The sequence below is a fragment of the Mobula birostris genome, chromosome 13 (assembly GCF_030028105.1).
Source record: "Mobula birostris isolate sMobBir1 chromosome 13, sMobBir1.hap1, whole genome shotgun sequence".
Classification (NCBI taxonomy): Eukaryota; Metazoa; Chordata; class Chondrichthyes; order Myliobatiformes; family Myliobatidae; genus Mobula; species Mobula birostris.
This window is the reverse complement of record NC_092382.1, coordinates 89,809,616-89,828,681: the sequence shown is the minus strand read 5'-3', so window position 1 is coordinate 89,828,681 and position 19,066 is coordinate 89,809,616. Positions and strand designations below refer to the sequence as shown.

Sequence of the window (19,066 nt, the reverse complement as noted above, 5' to 3'; positions counted from 1 at the left end):
TCCATGTCCGTGATCTGATTGGATACATTGCCATGGCTTCGATAGAGTTGCTAGCCTGAGTCAGGGCTTTGGGGCTCCAGAGAAAGATAGGGTCTGGAGTTTACGAAGAGGAGGAGGAATCAGACCAACAGGATATGGCTGGTGAATGAAAGATCAGAAACATTTGGAAACTGGTTGACCGAAAAAAAAGGTGTTTAATTTCTGCAAATTACTGGTGGAAATCAACAGATTAGGCAACAAATGTAGAGAGAAATAAATGAACAACGCTTAGGCCGAGATCCTTCAGAATGCCTATACTGTGTACTCCTCTGCTTAGTTGCTACCTGAACTGCAGACTTCCTCCAGCATTTTGTCTGTGTGCGTCTCTGTATTTGCAGCAACTGTAGAATCTCGTGTTTCATATCTGCATTTGTAAGACGATTGTACTTTGGCATTAGATACACGTTGATATTGAGTATATTGTTTCTGCGTTAAAACATCTGCTGAATTTTCCATACACACACAAAAAAAACTGAGGTATGGACATGGAACTGGGGCTGGAAGAAACTATTAATGGCGGTGTGATTACCCATAAAGGCTTGCGATCAAAATTTCGCCGTCGTTGAAGCACTGATGAAATGCGCATGCGTCAAGGTTGTTGCCGTCCATAAATATCACGCATGCGCGCCGTACACGAAAGGCCTTGGGTGGATCGGCAGAGGTAAGAATTTTAACACCGACTTCGGGGCAATTGCTGTGATTCCGCACACCGTGGCCCGCGATCCCCGGACAGTCCTGTTCTCTTCCCTCTCTCTCAGCCCCACGATTCGCACACGGGCTCCAGGGAGCTTCCGGCTGGTGAGGGAGTGGGAACCGATGGATCTCTCAGACAGAGCTGAGCTCCGACTGGGAACTCGGAGAGAGGGAACAAAATCTTTTACATCAGCTGTTGAGAAAATCACCTTTGTTCAACCTTCAGTCACAAACAAGAGAAAATCTGCAGATGTTGAAAATCCAAGCAACACACACAAATTGCTGGAGGAACTCAGCATTAGTACTCTTTTCCATAGATGCTGCCTGGCCTGCTGAGTTCCTCCAGCATTTTTTGTATTTTGCTTGTTCTACATCCTCTAGGGAGGAGGGACAGCCTATAGGGAGGAGGTACAGCATTTGACAGAGTGGTGTTGTCATAATAACCTGGACTTGAACATCACAAAAACCAAGGAGCTGATAGTAGACTTCAGGAAATCAAAGCGCGTCGAGCACTCTGCTCTGCACATACACGGGAAAGAGGTGAAGAGAGTAGAGAGTTTCAAGTTCCTCAGCGTCCACATCTCAGCTGACCTCACCTGGACTGCCCATATCTCTCAACAGTTGGGGAAGGCCCAACGGAGGCTCTACTTCCTAAGGAAGCTAAAGCACGCTCTCCTCCCTCATCACCTGCTGATCAACTTCTGTCGGACAACTATAGAGAGCCTCCTGATGTATTGCTGTGCAATGTGGTTTGCCAGCTGCACAGAACAGAACAGGAAGGCCTTTCAGTGGGTGGTGAGGGTAGCAGAGCACAACATTACCCTCCCTCAGAGGCATTTATACGACAGACTTCAAAGGAAGGCTGCTTGTATTTCAAAGGATCCCACTCATCCTGGAAATCACCTGTTTTCCCTTCTACCTTCTGGGAAGAGATACAGAGCATTAAGGACAAAAACAAAGAGACTCCTTAACAGCTTCTACCCACAAGCAGTGAAATGTATAACACCCCCTTCCTTTCTCCTGCCCCCCCTCCTAAGACGGCAGCAGCTAAATGCATCACACTTCCAGGAATGGCAGGTGTACAATAGTCCTACCCCCCCCCCCCATCCATATATTATTAATTTTGGACTGCACTCCTGAGATTTTAGAGTTTATTTTATGTATATATTCTTTGTCATGCTGCAAAACGTTGAGCTGCTAAACTGTGTTTCATTGCTCCACAACAATGACAATAACAACAACAACTTCTTCCTCCTCTTCTTCTTCCTCCTCTTCTTCTTCCTCCTCTTCTTCTTCCTCCTCCTCTTCTTCTTCCTCCTCCTCTTCTTCTTCCTCCTCCTCTTCTTCTTCCTCCTCCTCTTCTTCTTCCTCCTCCTCTTCTTCTTCCTCCTCCTCTTCTTCTTCCTCCTCCTCTTCTTCTTCCTCCTCCTCTTCTTCTTCCTCCTCTTCTTCTTCTTCCTCCTCTTCTTCTTCCTCCTCTTCTTCTTCTTCTTCTTCGTCCCACCTGTGAGAACATGTTTTGACCTATTCATATGTTTTGACCCTGGGTACGTAATGATATCAAACACCTTTGTCCTGGGCAACAAGTAGCTTTCACATCACAAATGTGCCAGACTCCAATGAGACAGACTACTGCCCTTCCCTTCATATTCATTCACATTGCCATCAATGAGTTCACCACCGTCAGTCACATGGGGGAGGGTTCAGTGGAAATATTTATGTACAATACAGAAACTGGTGTTACCTGTATTTATTGTGGTGATGCAAAAGTTGCTGGAGAAGTTGCTCGTGGGAAGAACCGGAGAGGTATTTTGTAATTTGACTTTTTAAGTATCATTTAGCAAGCAAATCACATATAGGCGGTGTGCAAAAGCTCTGGTGAGAAAATCCTTCAATCCTTCCGCTATCGGCCTGCTACATAGGTTGTGTGAGAGTGCAGATGAACTTGATTGAACCCAGGGGAGATCAAAGTTCTTATCGCCAGTGATTTGCTTGCTGTTAAAATAAATACCTCTCTATTTAAAGTTCAGTCTGCACATGTTGTTGCCAATGGGTAAAAATTGCACAATACAAGATTTTTGTGCACACGGGTCATTACAAATTAGAGGGGACATTGGTGGGAAGACGGGGAGACCTTCAGTGTCCCTGACACCCTCACGTACCTGACTCCCTGTAACCCTGCACGTTAGGGAGTTGGAGCTGGAAATGGATGAATTCCGAATCATTCGGGAGCCTGAGGGGATAATAGATATGACATGAAGAGAGGTGAGTTACACCAAAGGTACAGGATACAGCAAACTGGGTGAGGGTCAGGAAGGGGAATGAGGTTAAATAGCCATCGCTGAGTACTCTTGTGGCCATCCCACACAACAACAGGTAGACCACGTTAGAAACTGTTGTCAGGGAATTAGCTGGCACAGGAAAGTCAAAGGGCTGATAGGGGATTCGTTAGTTAGGCGAACAGAACTAGAAGGGGACTAATATCCTAGTGGTCATGCTTGCTAGTGCTAGTGGATGTTAAACTAAAGTTGCAGGGCGGATGGGAGCCAGAATGCCAGAACAGATAGTGGAGACATTGAATTGAATTGACTTTATTACTTACATCCTTCATCTACATGTGGAGTAGAAATCTTTATGTTCTGTCTCCATCTAACTGTGCAATTTATAGTAATTTATAATAAATAGTATTTAAAACAGGACAGTCAGTATAATAAATAAGTAGTTAATTCAGAAACAAAGGTTCTGAACTTAAAGAGGGGTAACTTTGAAGGTATGAGACGTGAATTAGCTAAGATAGACTGGCAAATGACACTTAAAGGATTGACGGTGGATATGCAATGGCAAGCATTTAAAGGTTGCATGGATGAACTACAACAATTGTTCATCCCAGTTTGGCAAAAGAATAAATCAAGGAAGGTAGTGCACCCGTGGCTGACAGGAGAAATTAGGGATAGTATCAATTCCAAAGAAGAAGCATACAAATTAGCCAGAAAAAGTGGCTCACCTGAGGACTGGGAGAAATTCAGAGTTCAGCAGAGGAGGACAAAGGGCTTAATTAGGAAGGGGAAAAAAGATTATGAGAGAAAACTGGCAGGGAACATAAAAACTGACTGTAAAAGCTTTTATAGATATGTAAAAAGGAAAAGACTGGTAAAGACAAATATAGGTCCCCTACAGACAGAAACAGGTGAATTGATTATGGGGAGCAAGGACATGGCAGACCAATTGAATAATTACTTTGGTTCTGTCTTCACTAAGGAGGACATAAATAATCTTCCAGAAATAGTAGGGGACAGAGGGTCCAGTGAGATGGAGGAACTGAGTGAAATACATGTTAGTAGGGAAGTGGTGTTAGGTAAATTGAAGGGATTGAAGGCAGATAAATCCCCAGGGCCAGATGGTCTGCATCCCAGAGTACTTAAGGAAGTAGCCCAAGAAATAGTGGATGCATTAGTGATAATTTTTCAAAACTCGTTAGATTCTGGACTAGTTCCTAAGGATTGGAGGGTGGCTAATGTAACCCCACTTTTTAAAAAAGGAGGGAGAGAGAAACCGGGGAATTATAGACTGGTTAGCCTAACGTCGGTGGTGGGGAAACTGCTGGAGTCAGTTATCAAAGATGTGATAACAGCACATTTGGAAAGCGGTGAAATCATCGGACAAAGTCAGCATGGATTTGTGAAAGGAAAATCATGTCTGATGAATCTCATAGAATTTTTTGAGGATGTAACTAGTAGAGTGGATAGGGGAGAACCAGTGGATGTGGTATATTTGGATTTTCAAAAGGCTTTTGACAAGGTCCCACACAGGAGATTAGTGTGCAAACTTAAAGCACATGGTATTGGGGGTAAGGTATTGATGTGGATAGAGAATTGGTTAGCAGACAGGAAGCAAAGAGTGGGAATAAACGGGACCTTTTCAGAATGGCAGGCGGTGACTAGTGGGGTACCGCAAGGCTCAGTGCTGGGACCCCAATTGTTTACAATATATATTAATGACTTGGATGAGGGAATTAAATGTAGCATCTCCAAGTTTGCGGATGACACGAAGCTGGGTGGCAGTGTTAGCTGTGAGGAGGATGCTAAGAGGATGCAGAGTGACTTGGATAGGTTGGGTGAGTGGGCAAATTCATGGCAGATGCAATTTAATGTGGATAAATGTGAAGTTATCCACTTTGGTGGCAAAAATAGGAAAACAGATTATTATCTGAATGGTGGCCGATTAGGAAAAGGGGAGGTGCAACGAGACCTAGGTGTCATTATACACCAGTCATTGAAAGTGGGCATGCAGGTACAGCAGGCGGTGAAAAAGGCGAATGGTATGCTGGCATTCATAGCGAGAGGATTCGAGTACAGGAGCAGGGAGGTACTACTGCAGTTGTACAAGGCCTTGGTGAGATCACACTTGGAGTATTGTGTGCAGTTTTGGTCCCCTAATCTGAGGAAAGACATCCTTGCCATAGAGGGAGTACAAAGAAGGTTCACCAGATTGATTCCTGGGATGGCAGGACTTTCATATGAAGAAAGACTGGATGAACTGGGCTTGTACTCGTTGGAATTCAGAAGATTGAGGGGGGATCTGATTGAAACGTATAAAATCCTAAAGGAATTGGACAGGCTAGATGCAGGAAGATCGTTCCCGATGTTGGGGAAGTCCAGAACGAGGGGCCACAGTTTGAGGATAGAGGGGAAGCCTTTTAGGACCGAGATTAGGAAAAACTTCTTCACACAGAGAGTGGTGAATCTGTGGAATTCTCTGCCACAGGAAACAGTTGAGGCCAGTTCATTGGCTATATTTAAGAGGGAGTTAGATATGGCCCTTGTGGCTACGGGGGTCAGGGGGTATGGAGGGAAGGCTGGGGCAGGGTTCTGAGTTGGATGATCAGCCATGATCATAATAAATGGTGGTGCAGGCTCAAAGGGCCGAATGGCCTACTCCTGTACCTATTTTCTATGTTTCTATGTTTCGATATAGAAAGACAATTGTATCAGCATGAATAAATCAGTCTGATGACCTGGTGAAGGAGCTGTCCCAGAGCCTGTTGGTTCTGGCTTTCATGCTGTGGTACCATTTCCCAGATGGTAGCAGCTGCAACAGTTTGTGGTTGGGGGTGACTCAGGTCCTCAGTGATCCTCACACCTGTCACTGTAAATGCCCTGAATAGTGGAAAGTTCATGTCTACAGATATACTGGGCTATCCGCAGCACTCTCTGCAGAGTTCTGCGATTAAGTGAAGTACAGTTCCCATAAAAGGCAGTGATGCAGCCAGTCAGGATGACCTCAGTTGTGTCCCTGTAGAAAGCTCTTCACATATGGGGGCACATTCAGGTTGTTGAAGTACCTGTGGATTCACAGGGTACTGAACCTCGTGTTGAAACTCAGTTAAAGTCTGAGGTGTCTGACTTGGTTGAAAAGGAATGCAGTCCTTTAGTGTCACATGCACTTGGTTCAGTGAATAAGGGGTTAACCCTGGTACCAGTGGAAATTGAGGTTTCTCAGTCACTTGTGTTAGTTGGTGATGAGATGAAAATTGCTGAGGTAAATGTTATTGAAGATATTGAGAAAAATGTTGTTTCTGAACCTTTGAATAAGGTAAATTTAAAGTCTGGATTGGTTTCAGGACCGTTGACCTTGCTGAGAGGACAGTGGTTTGGTAACAAGGTGCCTGCTAGTCTGTTACAGTTTGTTTTAGAATTTAGGAATAAGCAATGTGGGATTCTTTGTCAAGTTTGTGGTGTGGAGAGACAAAACTTGGTGTTGTTTTGACCAGGAGGGACCATCTGCCGGTGTTATTATGGAAACATGTAGAACTACGGATCTTGGAGGTAAAATTAATGACTTGTTTGGAATTGATGACTTGTTTAGAAGTTCAGCAAATGGGCTTAGTTTGGAAAACATTGGTGATAAGCTAGCACCTGTGCAGCGTGAAGTTCAGGCAGATATCCGAGCTGATAAGCAAGCTGATCACGTGATGGTTAATTGTTCTGTTTCGAAGTGGACAAGGGACAATGGGTGATCAAACACCATTTTGAATATAACAGAATCTGGTTCTGCAGGAATTTGACTTTTTATACCAAAGCATGTGAAAGATAAGGACAATATCGTGGTAGACTGATTGTCTGAGTGTTAAGTTTAAAAGTGAAATAGAAACTAGTATTTGTATACGCTTCTGTAATGTGCTACATGATAATCACATATGTATTGCTTTATATTCTGTAATGTGCAGTTAAAACCTTTTGATCTTTGATCAAAATTTTGCTTTCTTGTGGGGAGGTGTTATGTGCTCCTAGGGTTCATATTTTCTGTGGACTGCACTTTAAAACGTTGGTAGAATGAGACTGACTTTTGGACACTGTTTGAGCTGTTACAGAGAGAGAGAGGGACGAGCTGTTATACGAGAGATGGTGTTATACCAACTCTAAAGTGTGTTTACACTGATGCAAGGACGCTGCCTGCTTGTGAGTTCTTACAGAGAGAGAGCGACATGGTGACTGAGGGTGGGGTTATTTGATGGACAGCTGGTGTTCAGCGTGCTGAGATAAATACAAGGTCAGTTGGTTGTTATCCAGACACACGTAGACACACATGGTTTCGGACACTGGGTGAGCTTTGTTGTGCCCACAGAAGGGTGGGTTTTTGGAGGATCGATTGGGAGAATGGATAAGTGGCTCTCACAGTGTGGCAAAGGTTGTCCGGTTGGAAGATATCCGTGTTTCCAACCCTTGCCTGGGTTGATAACTTTACCACAGAAGACGGTCTCCTTTTTGTGGTCACATTCGGTGACTTTAAAGGAAAAGAAGAGGGGAGAGGAAGGCTTGAAATAGAAGAAACCTAGTGACAAAGAGGTCACTGTTTGGACTGTCACTCTAAGTAGCTCATACGGGTGAGTTTGAGTTCCATTCGGATACGAAGGTGTGGTTATAACTTAGTTAATCCACAAGAGTGGGTTCTCTGGTGAGGGGAGTACCTTTGTGAATACCACGTGTGTGTTACCCTTGTCTGGGTGTGGTAGCTCACTGAACAAAGGCACCCTCTGGCAAATCACTGTTGGAGTTATTTCATATGTCATGGAACTGGATAAGTGGCTATCACATTGTGTGTTTGGGGTAACCTTGTGTGGAAACTACCTGTGTGTGATAATCCTTGCCTGGGTTGGCAGTTTTACCACTTTAAGAGGGTCCCCTTGGTGATAGACTACTGTTGGTGATAATCCATAATGTGGATTCTGTTGGAGTATCCTGTGGCCACCACTTTGAGATGTCCCGTAGCTGAATTCGGGTGTGGTACCACTTTAGTTGAAAGGATATTTGTTGAAGATCACTGTCGGTGATACTTCGTGTGTGGAGTGGAACAACTTCGGAGATAAAACCTACTACTATTGTTATTTTGTATTGCCGTCGTGGAATCTGTGGAATATTGACGTAATTGCCTTCTCACAACATTCGCCTTTTGGATTACAAACATCTCTCATTAATTATCCTGAGCATTGAACTGAACTGTCTTACCTTCCATTTATCCAATTACCACCTAAGCTTGAAGAAGTTTGGGTTTTATATTTACACATTTGTATATGCAAAAGTTCTGCTAACCTGTCTGATTTACCTGGTTATATATCACTGTATTGCGTAGTTACTAATAAAAATAGCATCAGTTGAAAGCAATACCAGACTTCAGCTGTTTTTTGATTTCTGCTGGTTCGTTAACCTGTTACGGGGTACGTAACAGACACCAGTCAGATGTTGTTCAGACTTCATTCAAAGTTAGCGATCAAATGGCTGAGCCTGGTGCGGCGAATGTGCTGAGCTGTGTAGATCAAATGCAAGAAGCATTTTGGGAAAGCCAGATGAGCTCAGTGCATTGAATTATGATAGTGTTACCTTTACTGGGAGCTGGTTGCACCCAACTGTCTGAGGAATTGAGAGGAACAAATTTACAGAGAGATCGCAGACTATGCCAAGAAACAAAGATTGATATAGTAAGTGATTTTAACTTTCCATGTATTGACTGGGACTCCCATACTGTAAAAGGACTAGCTGGGGCAGAGTTTGTCAAATGTGCTCTCCATCAGTAGAATTCCCATTGTAGAAGTGTGCAATAAGCTATCAGAAAATGATCCAGGGCTAGTGGCAGAAATTATTGTATGGGGACACATTGCACCTCATGATCAGAAAGACATGAGATTTCAAGGAAATATGGAAAAGAGAGGTCTGGGCCATGGGTTGAGATTCTAATTTGGATAAAGGTAAATTTTGATGGTATCAGAAAGGATCTGACAAGTGTGGTTTGGGACAGGCTGTTTTCTGGCAAAGGCGTACTTGGTAAGTGGGAGGCCTTCAGAAGTGAAATTTTGAGGGTGTAGAGTTTGTATGTGCCTGCCGAAATAAAAGTTGAAAGGTAACTGGTGCAGGGAACCTTGGTTTTCCAGAGAAATTGAGGCCCTGGATATTTTGTTCCTCTAAATGCCTTAGACTGTTGGGTGCTACCAAGACTCATTAGTGACTATAATATTATAATTCCATGCCCTGAGTTCATCTGACATTCTTTTTAGTTGTCTTCTGTTGGTTTCTAAAAGCTTTCCAACAATTTTTGCTCTTTTGTTTGCCCTCTCTTTGGCTTTTACGTTGGCTTTGGCTTCTCATTTCAGCCACGGTTGTGTCCTCCTGCCTTTACAATGCTTCCACTTCTTTGTGATGTATCGATCACTCACCTCCAGCATTGCTCGCAGAAACTCCAGCCATTGCTGCTCCGTTGTCACTCCTACCTTTCCCTTCCAACAAGTTTGTCCAGCTTCTTTGTCAAAGAAACATGGAGAAGGTCAGTACAGAAATATGCCCACTCTGGACGATCAGAATGGTAATCTATATGAGACAACAAAACAGATGGTGGAGATTTTAAATAGTATTTTTGCATCTGCATTTACTCAGGAGATGGATACAAATTCTATAGAAGTGAGGCAAAGCGGCATCAACTTCATGGCCCCTGTACAGATTACAGAGGTGGAGGTGTTTGCTGTCTTAAGGAAAATTAGCGTGGATAAATCCCCAGGGCCTGACAAGTTGTTCCCGAGGACCCTGTGGAAGACAAATGCAGAAATTGTCAGGGCCTAAGCACAGATATTTAAATCATCCTCAGTGACAGGTGAGGTACTGGAGGATTGAAGGACAGCCAATGTTGCTCCGCAGTTCAACACAGGCTCTAAAAATAAACTAGGAAATAATACGTTGGTGAGCTTGACATCAGTAGTGGGAAAGTTTTTGGAACGCATGTGCAGGAACTGGTTATATAAGTATAGTGGACGAGTAACCCCACAATGTAGTGTCTATGCCCTAGTTGACTCCCGTAACGTGAACCACCGTCGACCCCACCAACAGTGAGATCGCTTTGGTGTGGATATGGTGTAATGCACCCCAGTACAAGCCCACAACACAAAATATCAAACAATACACAATGAGTGAGTAAATGATTACACTTTATAGTTATTTCTTAGTGGTGGGTTCATAGAAACAGATAAAATAAAGGCACAAAATCAGTATATTTATCAGTTTTGTGCACAAAAGATTTTAATACGGTGGAGCTCACACCACCGGTTCCATCCACAATGACCATCCGAGCCTCGGGCCACCATTCGAACCGCCGAGCCCCGGTAGCCACCATCCGCTGCCCACATGTCCATCCTCTTCGCTCGCCTCCTGAGAAGACTGCAAACTAGCTCAGTTCACCCATACGAGATAACATAATAAACACTCCATTTGTTAGTTCCTCCCCCTTATCTGCAGTTAAAACCCAAACATTTCAGTTACAGTGACCCATTACATCATTAGGTAACACTACAGAGAAGCCATTTCATTATAATGCTACAGAGACACCATTTTGTTAGCCTTAACTGTTAATATTACAGTTGATATTACTGAGAACCCTGCATAAGTATATAGATGGATGTGGCCTGATTAAGGATAGGCAGCATGGGTGTGTGTGTGGTAGGTCATGTCTAACCAAACTTATCGAGTCTCACGCGGATGTTATCAGGAAAATGGATGAAGGCAAGGCAGTGGATGCTGTCTACATGGACTTTAGCGAGGCACTTGACAAACTCTCATGGAGTTTGGTCAAGAAGGTTCAGTCACTCAGCATTCAAGATGAGATAGTAAATTGGATGAGTCAGAGGTTTTGGGAGAAGTCAATGATTGCCTCTCTGACTGGAGACCTGTGACTAGTGGTGTGCCACAGGGATTGGCGCTGGATCTGTTGCTGTTTGTCATCTATGTCAGATATCTGGATGATAACATGGTTAACTGGATCAGCACAGTTGTGGATGACACCAAGATTGGGGGTGTAGTGGACAGTGAGGACGACCATCATGGCTTGCAGAGCGATCTGGATCCACTGGAAAAATGTGTTGAGAAACAGAAAATGGAATTTAATGCAGACAAGTGTGAAGTGTTGCACGTTGGTAGGAACAAGGTCTTACACAGTGACTGGTAGGGCTCTGAGGAGTGCTGTAGAAGGAAGGGATCTGATTTTGGCACATTAGCGTTCATAAATCTGTGACGATATCCTGAGTTATTCATTATGGACTGTGCTTTTAAAGAGAGAGAGACAGAGAGAGAGAGATCATGCTCACAGTTTGTTTAGGATTTCTGCAAGGACACTGCCAGCTTCTGCGTTTCTACAGAGAGAGAGAAGGGAGGAGCTACTTGATGGACAGCTGGTGTTCAGCACAACAGTATCTGAACTACCATAATTGCTTGTTCCATAGGACACGCAGACGCACTAAGGTAAGGTGAAGTTACCACTATCCTGTTCAGGTGCCCACGAGTGTGGGACTGAGGATCAATCGTGAGGGATCAATCTGTGATTATTAGTGTGATTATTAGAGCGACCCTGTGTAGTCTACCAGTGTGTCTAACTTTTGCCTAGATTGGTAGACTATCACTTGAAGACGGTGCTCTTAAGTTGGTCAAGTTTGGCTAACTTGGAAGTCTCGGAGGACAACGAGAAGATCAATGGCATCAGCTCACCCGAGGAACTAGACATCTATCTCCCCCCCTCCCCCTCCCCCCTCAACTCAATACCATGAACTGAACTGATTTCATTTACCCATCATCATAAGACTGTATTCATTTCTCGCCTAGGCTTGAAGAAGCTTGGTTTTTGTATTTCCACTCTTATATATGCATAAACTTTGCTAACCTGTTTGATTTATCTGAATTTATATTACTGTATTGTGTAGTTACTAATAAACGAGCACTAGTTAACAGCAATACCAGAGTCCAAGGTGTTTTCCATTTCTGCTGGTGCTTTAACCCGTTACAAGGTACGTAACAAACCAAAGTACTGAGTACAGGAGATAGATGTTATATTGATGTTGTGTAAGACATTGGTGAGTCCTAATTTGAACCATTGCATGCTGTTTTGGTCACCTACCTACAGGAAAGATGTAAAAGAGGTTGAAAGAGTTCAGAGAAAATTCACAAAGATGTTGCCAGGTTTGGAGGACTTTGATTATAACGAAAGATTGAACAGGTCAGGCCTTTATTCCTTGGAATGTAAAAGATTGAGGGGAGATTTGATGGAGTTTTCCCAAAATTATGAGGGGTATAGATAGAGTAAATGCAAGCTGGCTTTTTCCACTGAGATGGGGTGGGACAACATCAAGAGGCCATGGGTTAAATGTGAAAGGTGAAACGTTAAGGGGAACATGACGGGAAACTTCTTCACACAGACGGTCATCTGGGTGTGGAATGAGCAGCCAGCACAAGTGGTGAATGTGAGCTCAATTTCAACATATAAGAGGTTTGTGTAGGTACCTGGATGGTAGGGATATGGGAGTAGAAAGATTTAAATAGTTCAGCACAAACTATATAGTCCGAAGAGTCTCTTGCTGTGCTGTACTTTTCTATGACTATGACAAAAACCTGAAATAATACTAATGTCCACTCTAATTCCTTTTAAAAGACCAAACATTCATGTCAGCAGAAAATGTTTATATGGCGTTAAAACTGTGGCACTTTAAATTAACAGTGCATAAAAGAAAATCCGAGCTGTAGGTCAACAAAGGCTATTTGTGTGAGAGTGTTTCAGTTACTGTGGAGCCAGACACCCATGTAGCTTGGTGGGAACAGGGAATATTACCAGTGGAAAGAGTCAAACTGAGCCAGGTCACAGATTGGAGACAGCAGAAATGCCCCATTCTTATAGAGCCAGGAAGAGAATCAGAGAGTTTAATTCCAGATACCAGCACTCTGCCCAGTTAGAAGATGATTTCTCTTTCCACCCTGGGTTGACCCTCACTGTAACAGTGTGATGTCAATCACACCTTAGTGACTACAGTGATCTCATCTGAAATGTTGTCCTATACCCATTGATGGCTTTTGTAAATCTTTTTACAGGTTAAATACTACAAGGAATTTATCTACAGGAATCTCGAACACAACACGACAGTTTTTCTGTCTCTGGCCAGATATTTAAGAAGTGGAGCAAGTGATTCAATCGATCATCCTTCCTACTCAGACTGTGGGGAGGGATTCACTAGATCATCTGACTGACTGGCACGCCCGTCATTTTACACATGGGGAGAGGCCATTCATTTGCTCAGTCTGTTGGAATGGATTCACTCGGTCATCTCAACTGAAGGTACATCAGCAAGTTCACACTGGGCAAGGCCATTCACCTGTTCTGTGTGTGAGAAGGGATTCAGTCGGTCTTCCCAGCTGTGGACACACCAGTCAGTTCACACTGGGCAGAGGCTGGTCATCTGCTGAATTTGTGGGGACAGATTCACTCGGTCATCTGACCTAATGGCTCACCAGCGAGTCCACACTGGGGAGTGGCTGTTCACCTGCTCAGACTGTGGAAAGGGATTCACTTGCTCATCTAAACTGAAGGTACATCAGCGAGTTCACACTGGGGAGAGGCCGTTCACCTGCTCAGACTGTGGGAAGAGTTTCACTTATTCATCCAATCTACAGAGTCATCAGCGAGTTCACACTGGAGAGAAGCCATTCACCTGTTCAGAATGTGGGAAGGCATTCAAACTGTCATCCCATCTACAGAGTCATCAGCGAGTTCACACGGGGGAGAAGCCATTCACCTGCTCAGTCTGTGGGAAGAGATTCACTGAGTCGTCCAACCTACAGAGTCATCAGCGAGTTCACACTGGGGAGAAGCCATTCACCTGCTCAGAATGTGGGAAGCAATTCACTCAGTCATCCCACCTACAGAGTCATCAGCGAGTTCACACTGGGGAGAAGCCGTTCATCTGCTCAGTCTGTGAGAAGAGATTCACTCGGTCATCAGACCTACAGAGTCATCAGCGAGTTCACACTGGGGAGAAGCCGTTCACCTGCTCAGAATGTGGGAAGGGATTCACTCGGTCATCCACCCTACAGAGTCACCAGCGAGTTCACACGGGGGAGAGGCCGTTCACCTGCTCAGTCTGTGGGAAGGGATTCACTCAGTCATCCATCCTACAGAGTCACCACCGAGTTCACACTGGGGAGAGGCCATTCACCTGCTCAGTCTGTGGGAAGAGATTCACTGAGTCAACTAACCTACTGGTACATCAGCGTGTTCACACTGGGGAGAAACCGTTCACCTGCTCATTCTGTGGGAAGAGATTCACTCAGTCATCCACACTGCAGAGACACCAGCGAGATCACACTGGAGAGAAGCCGTTCACCTGCTCAGAATGTGGGAAGGGATTCACTTGGTCATCCCAACTACTGGCACACCAGTCAGTTCACACTGGGGAGTGGCCGTTCATCTGCTCAGAATGTGGGAAAGGATTCACTCAGTCAACCCAACTACTGGTACACCAGTCAATTCACACTGGGGAGTGGCCATTCACCTGCTCAGAATGTGGGAAGGGATTCACTTGGTCATCCCAACTGCTGGCACACCAGTCAGTTCACACTGGGGAGAGGCCATTCACATGCTCAGAATGTGGGAAGGGATTCACTTGGTCATCCCATCTACTGGCACACCAGTCAGTTCACACTGGCGAGAAGCCATTCACCTGCTCAGAATGTGGGAAGGGATTCACTCAGTCATCCGACCTACAGAGTCATCAGCGAGTTCACACTGGGGAGAAGCCATTCACCTGCTCAGTCTGTGGGAAGAAATTTACTCGGTCATCCCACCTACAGAGTCATCAGCGAGTTCACACTGGGGAGAAGCCGTTCACCTGCTCAGAATGTGGGAAGGGATTCACTCAGTCATCCAACCTACAGAGTCATCAGCGAGTTCACACTGGGGAGAAGCCGTTCACCTGCTCAGTCTGTGGGAAGAGATTCACTCAGTCTTTTCACCTACTGACCCACCAGCGAGTTCACACTGGGGAGAAGCCGTTCAGCTAGTCAGAATGTGGGAAGAGATTCACTCATTCATCCAACCTACAGAGACATCAGCAAGGTCACACTGGGGAGAAGCCATTCACCTGCTCAGAATGTGGGAAAGGATTCACTCAGTCATCCCAACGAGTGGCACACCAGTCAGTTCACAATGGGGAGTGGCCATTGTTATGAATCCCTGGGTTTCGTTTGCTGTGGACTGTCATTTTAAGAGCAAGAGAGAGAGATTTAGAAGAGGAATCAGTCCAACTTGCAGCTTGTTTAGATTTAACCAAGGACAGAGACACACGGAGTCAGAGGGAGATGAAAGAGGAAAAATGGTAGGATCAAAACAAGGGAACTAGTGGCCAAGGGTCACTGTTTAGCACTTTCCTATGCCCACAAGGGTGGGTTAATTATCGATTCAGTGAACATCGAATGTGTGGTTATCACCTCGCTTGATCCGTAGGAGTGGATCAGATTTGGGGTATCCTGTGAAGACCACTTATGTGTTAACCCTTGCCTGGGTGTGGTCTGGTAATTCACTTGAAGACGATACCCCTTGTGACAAGTCACTTTCGGTGATAATTCGTGTGTGGAATTGGAACGACGACGAATAAAATCTGCAGCGACTGTTCTCTCGTTTTACCACCGTGGAACCTGTGGAATTCGACATAATTGCCTTCTCTCGACATTTACCCTGGATTACAAATATCTCTCTCTCATCACCTATTCCGTGGATGAACTGAACTTTCATACTTTACCATCTCAAGACTCCAAGCTTTGTTTCCCCAGAGCTCAAAAGATTGGCAGTTATATTTGAACACATATATACACATAATACTGTTCACTTTTGTTTATCTTGCTTAAGTTACTATATTATAAATAGATACTAATAAAGATAGTGGTTTTAACATCAAAAGCAGAGTCTAGGTGTAGTCTATTGCTGCTGGTTCGTTTCTAAAGCATTATAGTTCATAAAATTTGGGCGTGTGTCGGGGATATGAACAAATTTGGGGGCGTATTGATTGATTAATTATCGATTTCATTGGGGAAATCCCTTTTGATTTATTTGTGTGTGGAAAATCAGCAGCAATGGATGTTGATAGATTTTTTGAAGTGCCAACCTCTGAGGCATTAGAGGACGCCAGAAGGATTGAGTTGTTGAGTATTGCTAAAAGGTTAAAATTTGCTAAGGTGAAATCAACAACGAGGAGGGCACAGTTGCAGAGGATAATAGCTGAGCATTATGTATCTGAGGGTGTGTTTAAAGTGGAGGAGTTGGAGGTGTTTCCTGAAAGTAAACTTAGTAAACTTGAGCTCCCGTACAAGTTAGAAACATTAAAGATGGAGGCTGCGGAAAGGCAGAGGCAGTTTGAGGCAAGAGAGGCAGAAAAACAGAGAGGAGAGGCAGAAAGATGAAGGGAGGAAGCAGAAAGACGGAGGATGTTTGGGCTGGAAAAGATAGAGAGATTGCAGCAAAGGGATCTGGCGTTAGACTCTGGTGATAAGTTTGAGGCCAGTCGGGAAGTTATATTGGTACCTCCATTTGATGAGACAGAAGTTGATAAATACTTTCAGCATCTTGAGAAGGTTGCTCAGATTTTAAAGTGGCCAGAAGAGGGTTGGCCTATTCTCATACAAAGTGTAATTCAGGGGAAGACTCAGCAAGCCTTTTCTACCTTGACAGTTGATGAAGCAGCTGAACATATGACATAGTGAAACAGGCTGTGCTCAAAGCATATGGGTTGGTCCCAGAAGCAAAAGTTTAGAAATTTGAGGAAATCTGTTATATGGAATTTGCTTATGAGAGCTTTGTGTGTCTTGACCGCTGGTACACATATAAAAATGTAAATGATGATTTTAACAGCTTGAAAGAGTTGGTTTTAATTGAAGAATTCAAAAGATGTGTTTAGATGAAAAGGATGCTGCCACTTTGCAGGTGTCTGCTAGATTAGCAGATGAGTTTGCCTTAACTCATAAGGTTAAGTTTACCCCGAATAAGAGCTTCCAAAAGAGTAGCAGGGATAACCAGGGTAAACTGGAAATTAACGCTGGAACTAGTGACAAGGTAAGGATAAAGGGAAGCAGTTGAAGGAGAAATATTCTGGTCTTGTTACTATTGTAAGAAAGCTGGTCATCTGATGGCTGATTGCTCTGTTCTGAAGAAGAAAAAGGAAAAGGAGGCAGTCCCAAATGCCTGTGATCAGTATGTTGAAGTACCTATAAACCCACTGGGTTCTGAACATTCTGTTGAGGCTCAGTTAAGAACTGAGAGGTCTGACCGAGTGAAGAAGGTATTCAATCATTTTATGTCAAATGGGTTTGTATTAGTAAAGAAAGGGTCAACCCCGGTACCAGTGAAAATTCTTCGAGATACTGGGGCTTCTCAATCACTTACGTTAGACTGTGTTCTAAAGTTTGGTGATGAGACTGACATTGGTGAGGTAAATCTTATTAAAGGCATTGGGGGTGGCGTGGTTTCTGTGCTGTTGCACAGGGTAACTTTACAGTCAGGGTTGGTTTCGGGACCTGTTAAGATTGGATTATGCTCCAGTTTACAGGTGGAAGATGTTACTCTGATGTTAGGGAATGACCTGGCAGATAGTAAAGTTGTTCCTGCAGTGCAGTTGACAACTAAGCCAACCACTGACGACCCACAGATGGACTTTAACATTTATCCTTTCTGTGCAGTAACTTGAAGTATGGCTAAAAAGTCTGCCAACGCAGACGGTTCTGTGCAGCATGGTTCTGATACCCATGACAGCCAAAATCGGGATTCAGGTTACGATGACTTGTCAGGGACTTTTCTGCCTTCATTGTTTCAAAAAGATTCAGGTAATAAGTCTGATAAGGAAGATTTATCCCTAGGAAGGAGTGTATAGCAGAACAGAACCGAGACCCTGAGATTGAAGCTTTAAAAGAAACAGCCCTCTCAGATGATGCGAATAAGAAAGAGCCAGTAGAGAATTATCTCAAGGATAGAGTATTAATGAGGAATTGGAGGCCACCTTCTATACCTGCAAGTAAGGAATTGGCAATTTTTCACCAAGTTGTAGTCCCTTAAGTTTATAGGACTGAAATTTTAACATTGCCCCACAGTATGCCCTGAGGTGGCCATTGAGAACCTGGCACAGTACAGGCCCTATGGCCCAAAATGTTGTGCCGACCCTCAAACCCTGCATCCCATATAACCCCCCCCCCACCTTAAATTCCTCCATATACCTGTCTAGTAGTCTCTTAAATTTCACTAGTGTATCTGCCTCCACCACTGACTCAGGCAGTACATTCCTCACACCAACCACTCTCTGAGTAAAAAACCTTCCTCTAGTATCCCCCTTGAACTTCCCACCCCTTACTTTAAAGCCATGTCCTCTTGTATTGAGTAGTGGTGCCCTGGGGAAGAGGTGCTGGCTGTCCACTCTATCTATTCCTCTTATTATCTTGTATATCTTGTATGTTTTGGAGTGAATAAAACTGTAAACAGGATTATGAAAGAATTTTACTGGCCTAACTTGAGGAAAGATGTTGTGACCTTTTGTAGAACCTGTCACACTTGTCAAGTTGTGGGTAAACCCAATCAGTTCACCCCAGTGGCCCCACTCCGGCCTATACCTGCTTTCAGTGAACCCTTTTCCAAAGTTATAGTGGATTGTGTTGGCCCATTACCAAAGACTAAAGCTGGCCACCAGTATTTGCTAACTATTATGTGTACTGCATCCAGATTCCCAGAGGCAATAACTCTCAGAAATATTAAAGCTAAAACTGTGGCGAAGGCTCTTACCAGGTTTTTTTTACTTTATTTGGTTTGCCTAAAGATTCCAGTCTGATCAACGAAGTAATTTTACATCTGGATTGTTCCAGCAGCTTGTTTGTGAACTGGGAACTAAACAAATTACATCGTCTGCGTACCATCCGCAATCACAAGAGGCTTTAGAAAGATTTCATTCTACCCTCAAAACAAAGATTAAGATTAAGACATACTGTGTTGAAAAAGGAAAAGACAG

General features: G+C 44.0%; 1 protein-coding gene across 1 annotated transcript; it reads left to right on the top strand.

Moving 5' to 3' along the window:
- The first annotated feature begins 663 nt into the window (after positions 1-663).
- LOC140208038 (uncharacterized) lies at positions 664-18,996 on the top strand. The gene is made up of 3 exons (XM_072276567.1): positions 664-700; positions 13,122-14,925; positions 18,878-18,996. The coding sequence occupies exons 2-3, from the start codon at positions 13,530-13,532 to the stop codon at positions 18,994-18,996; spliced, it is 1,515 nt and encodes a 504-aa protein (XP_072132668.1). The 5' UTR covers positions 664-700; positions 13,122-13,529.
- The last annotated feature ends 70 nt before the right edge of the window (positions 18,997-19,066 follow it).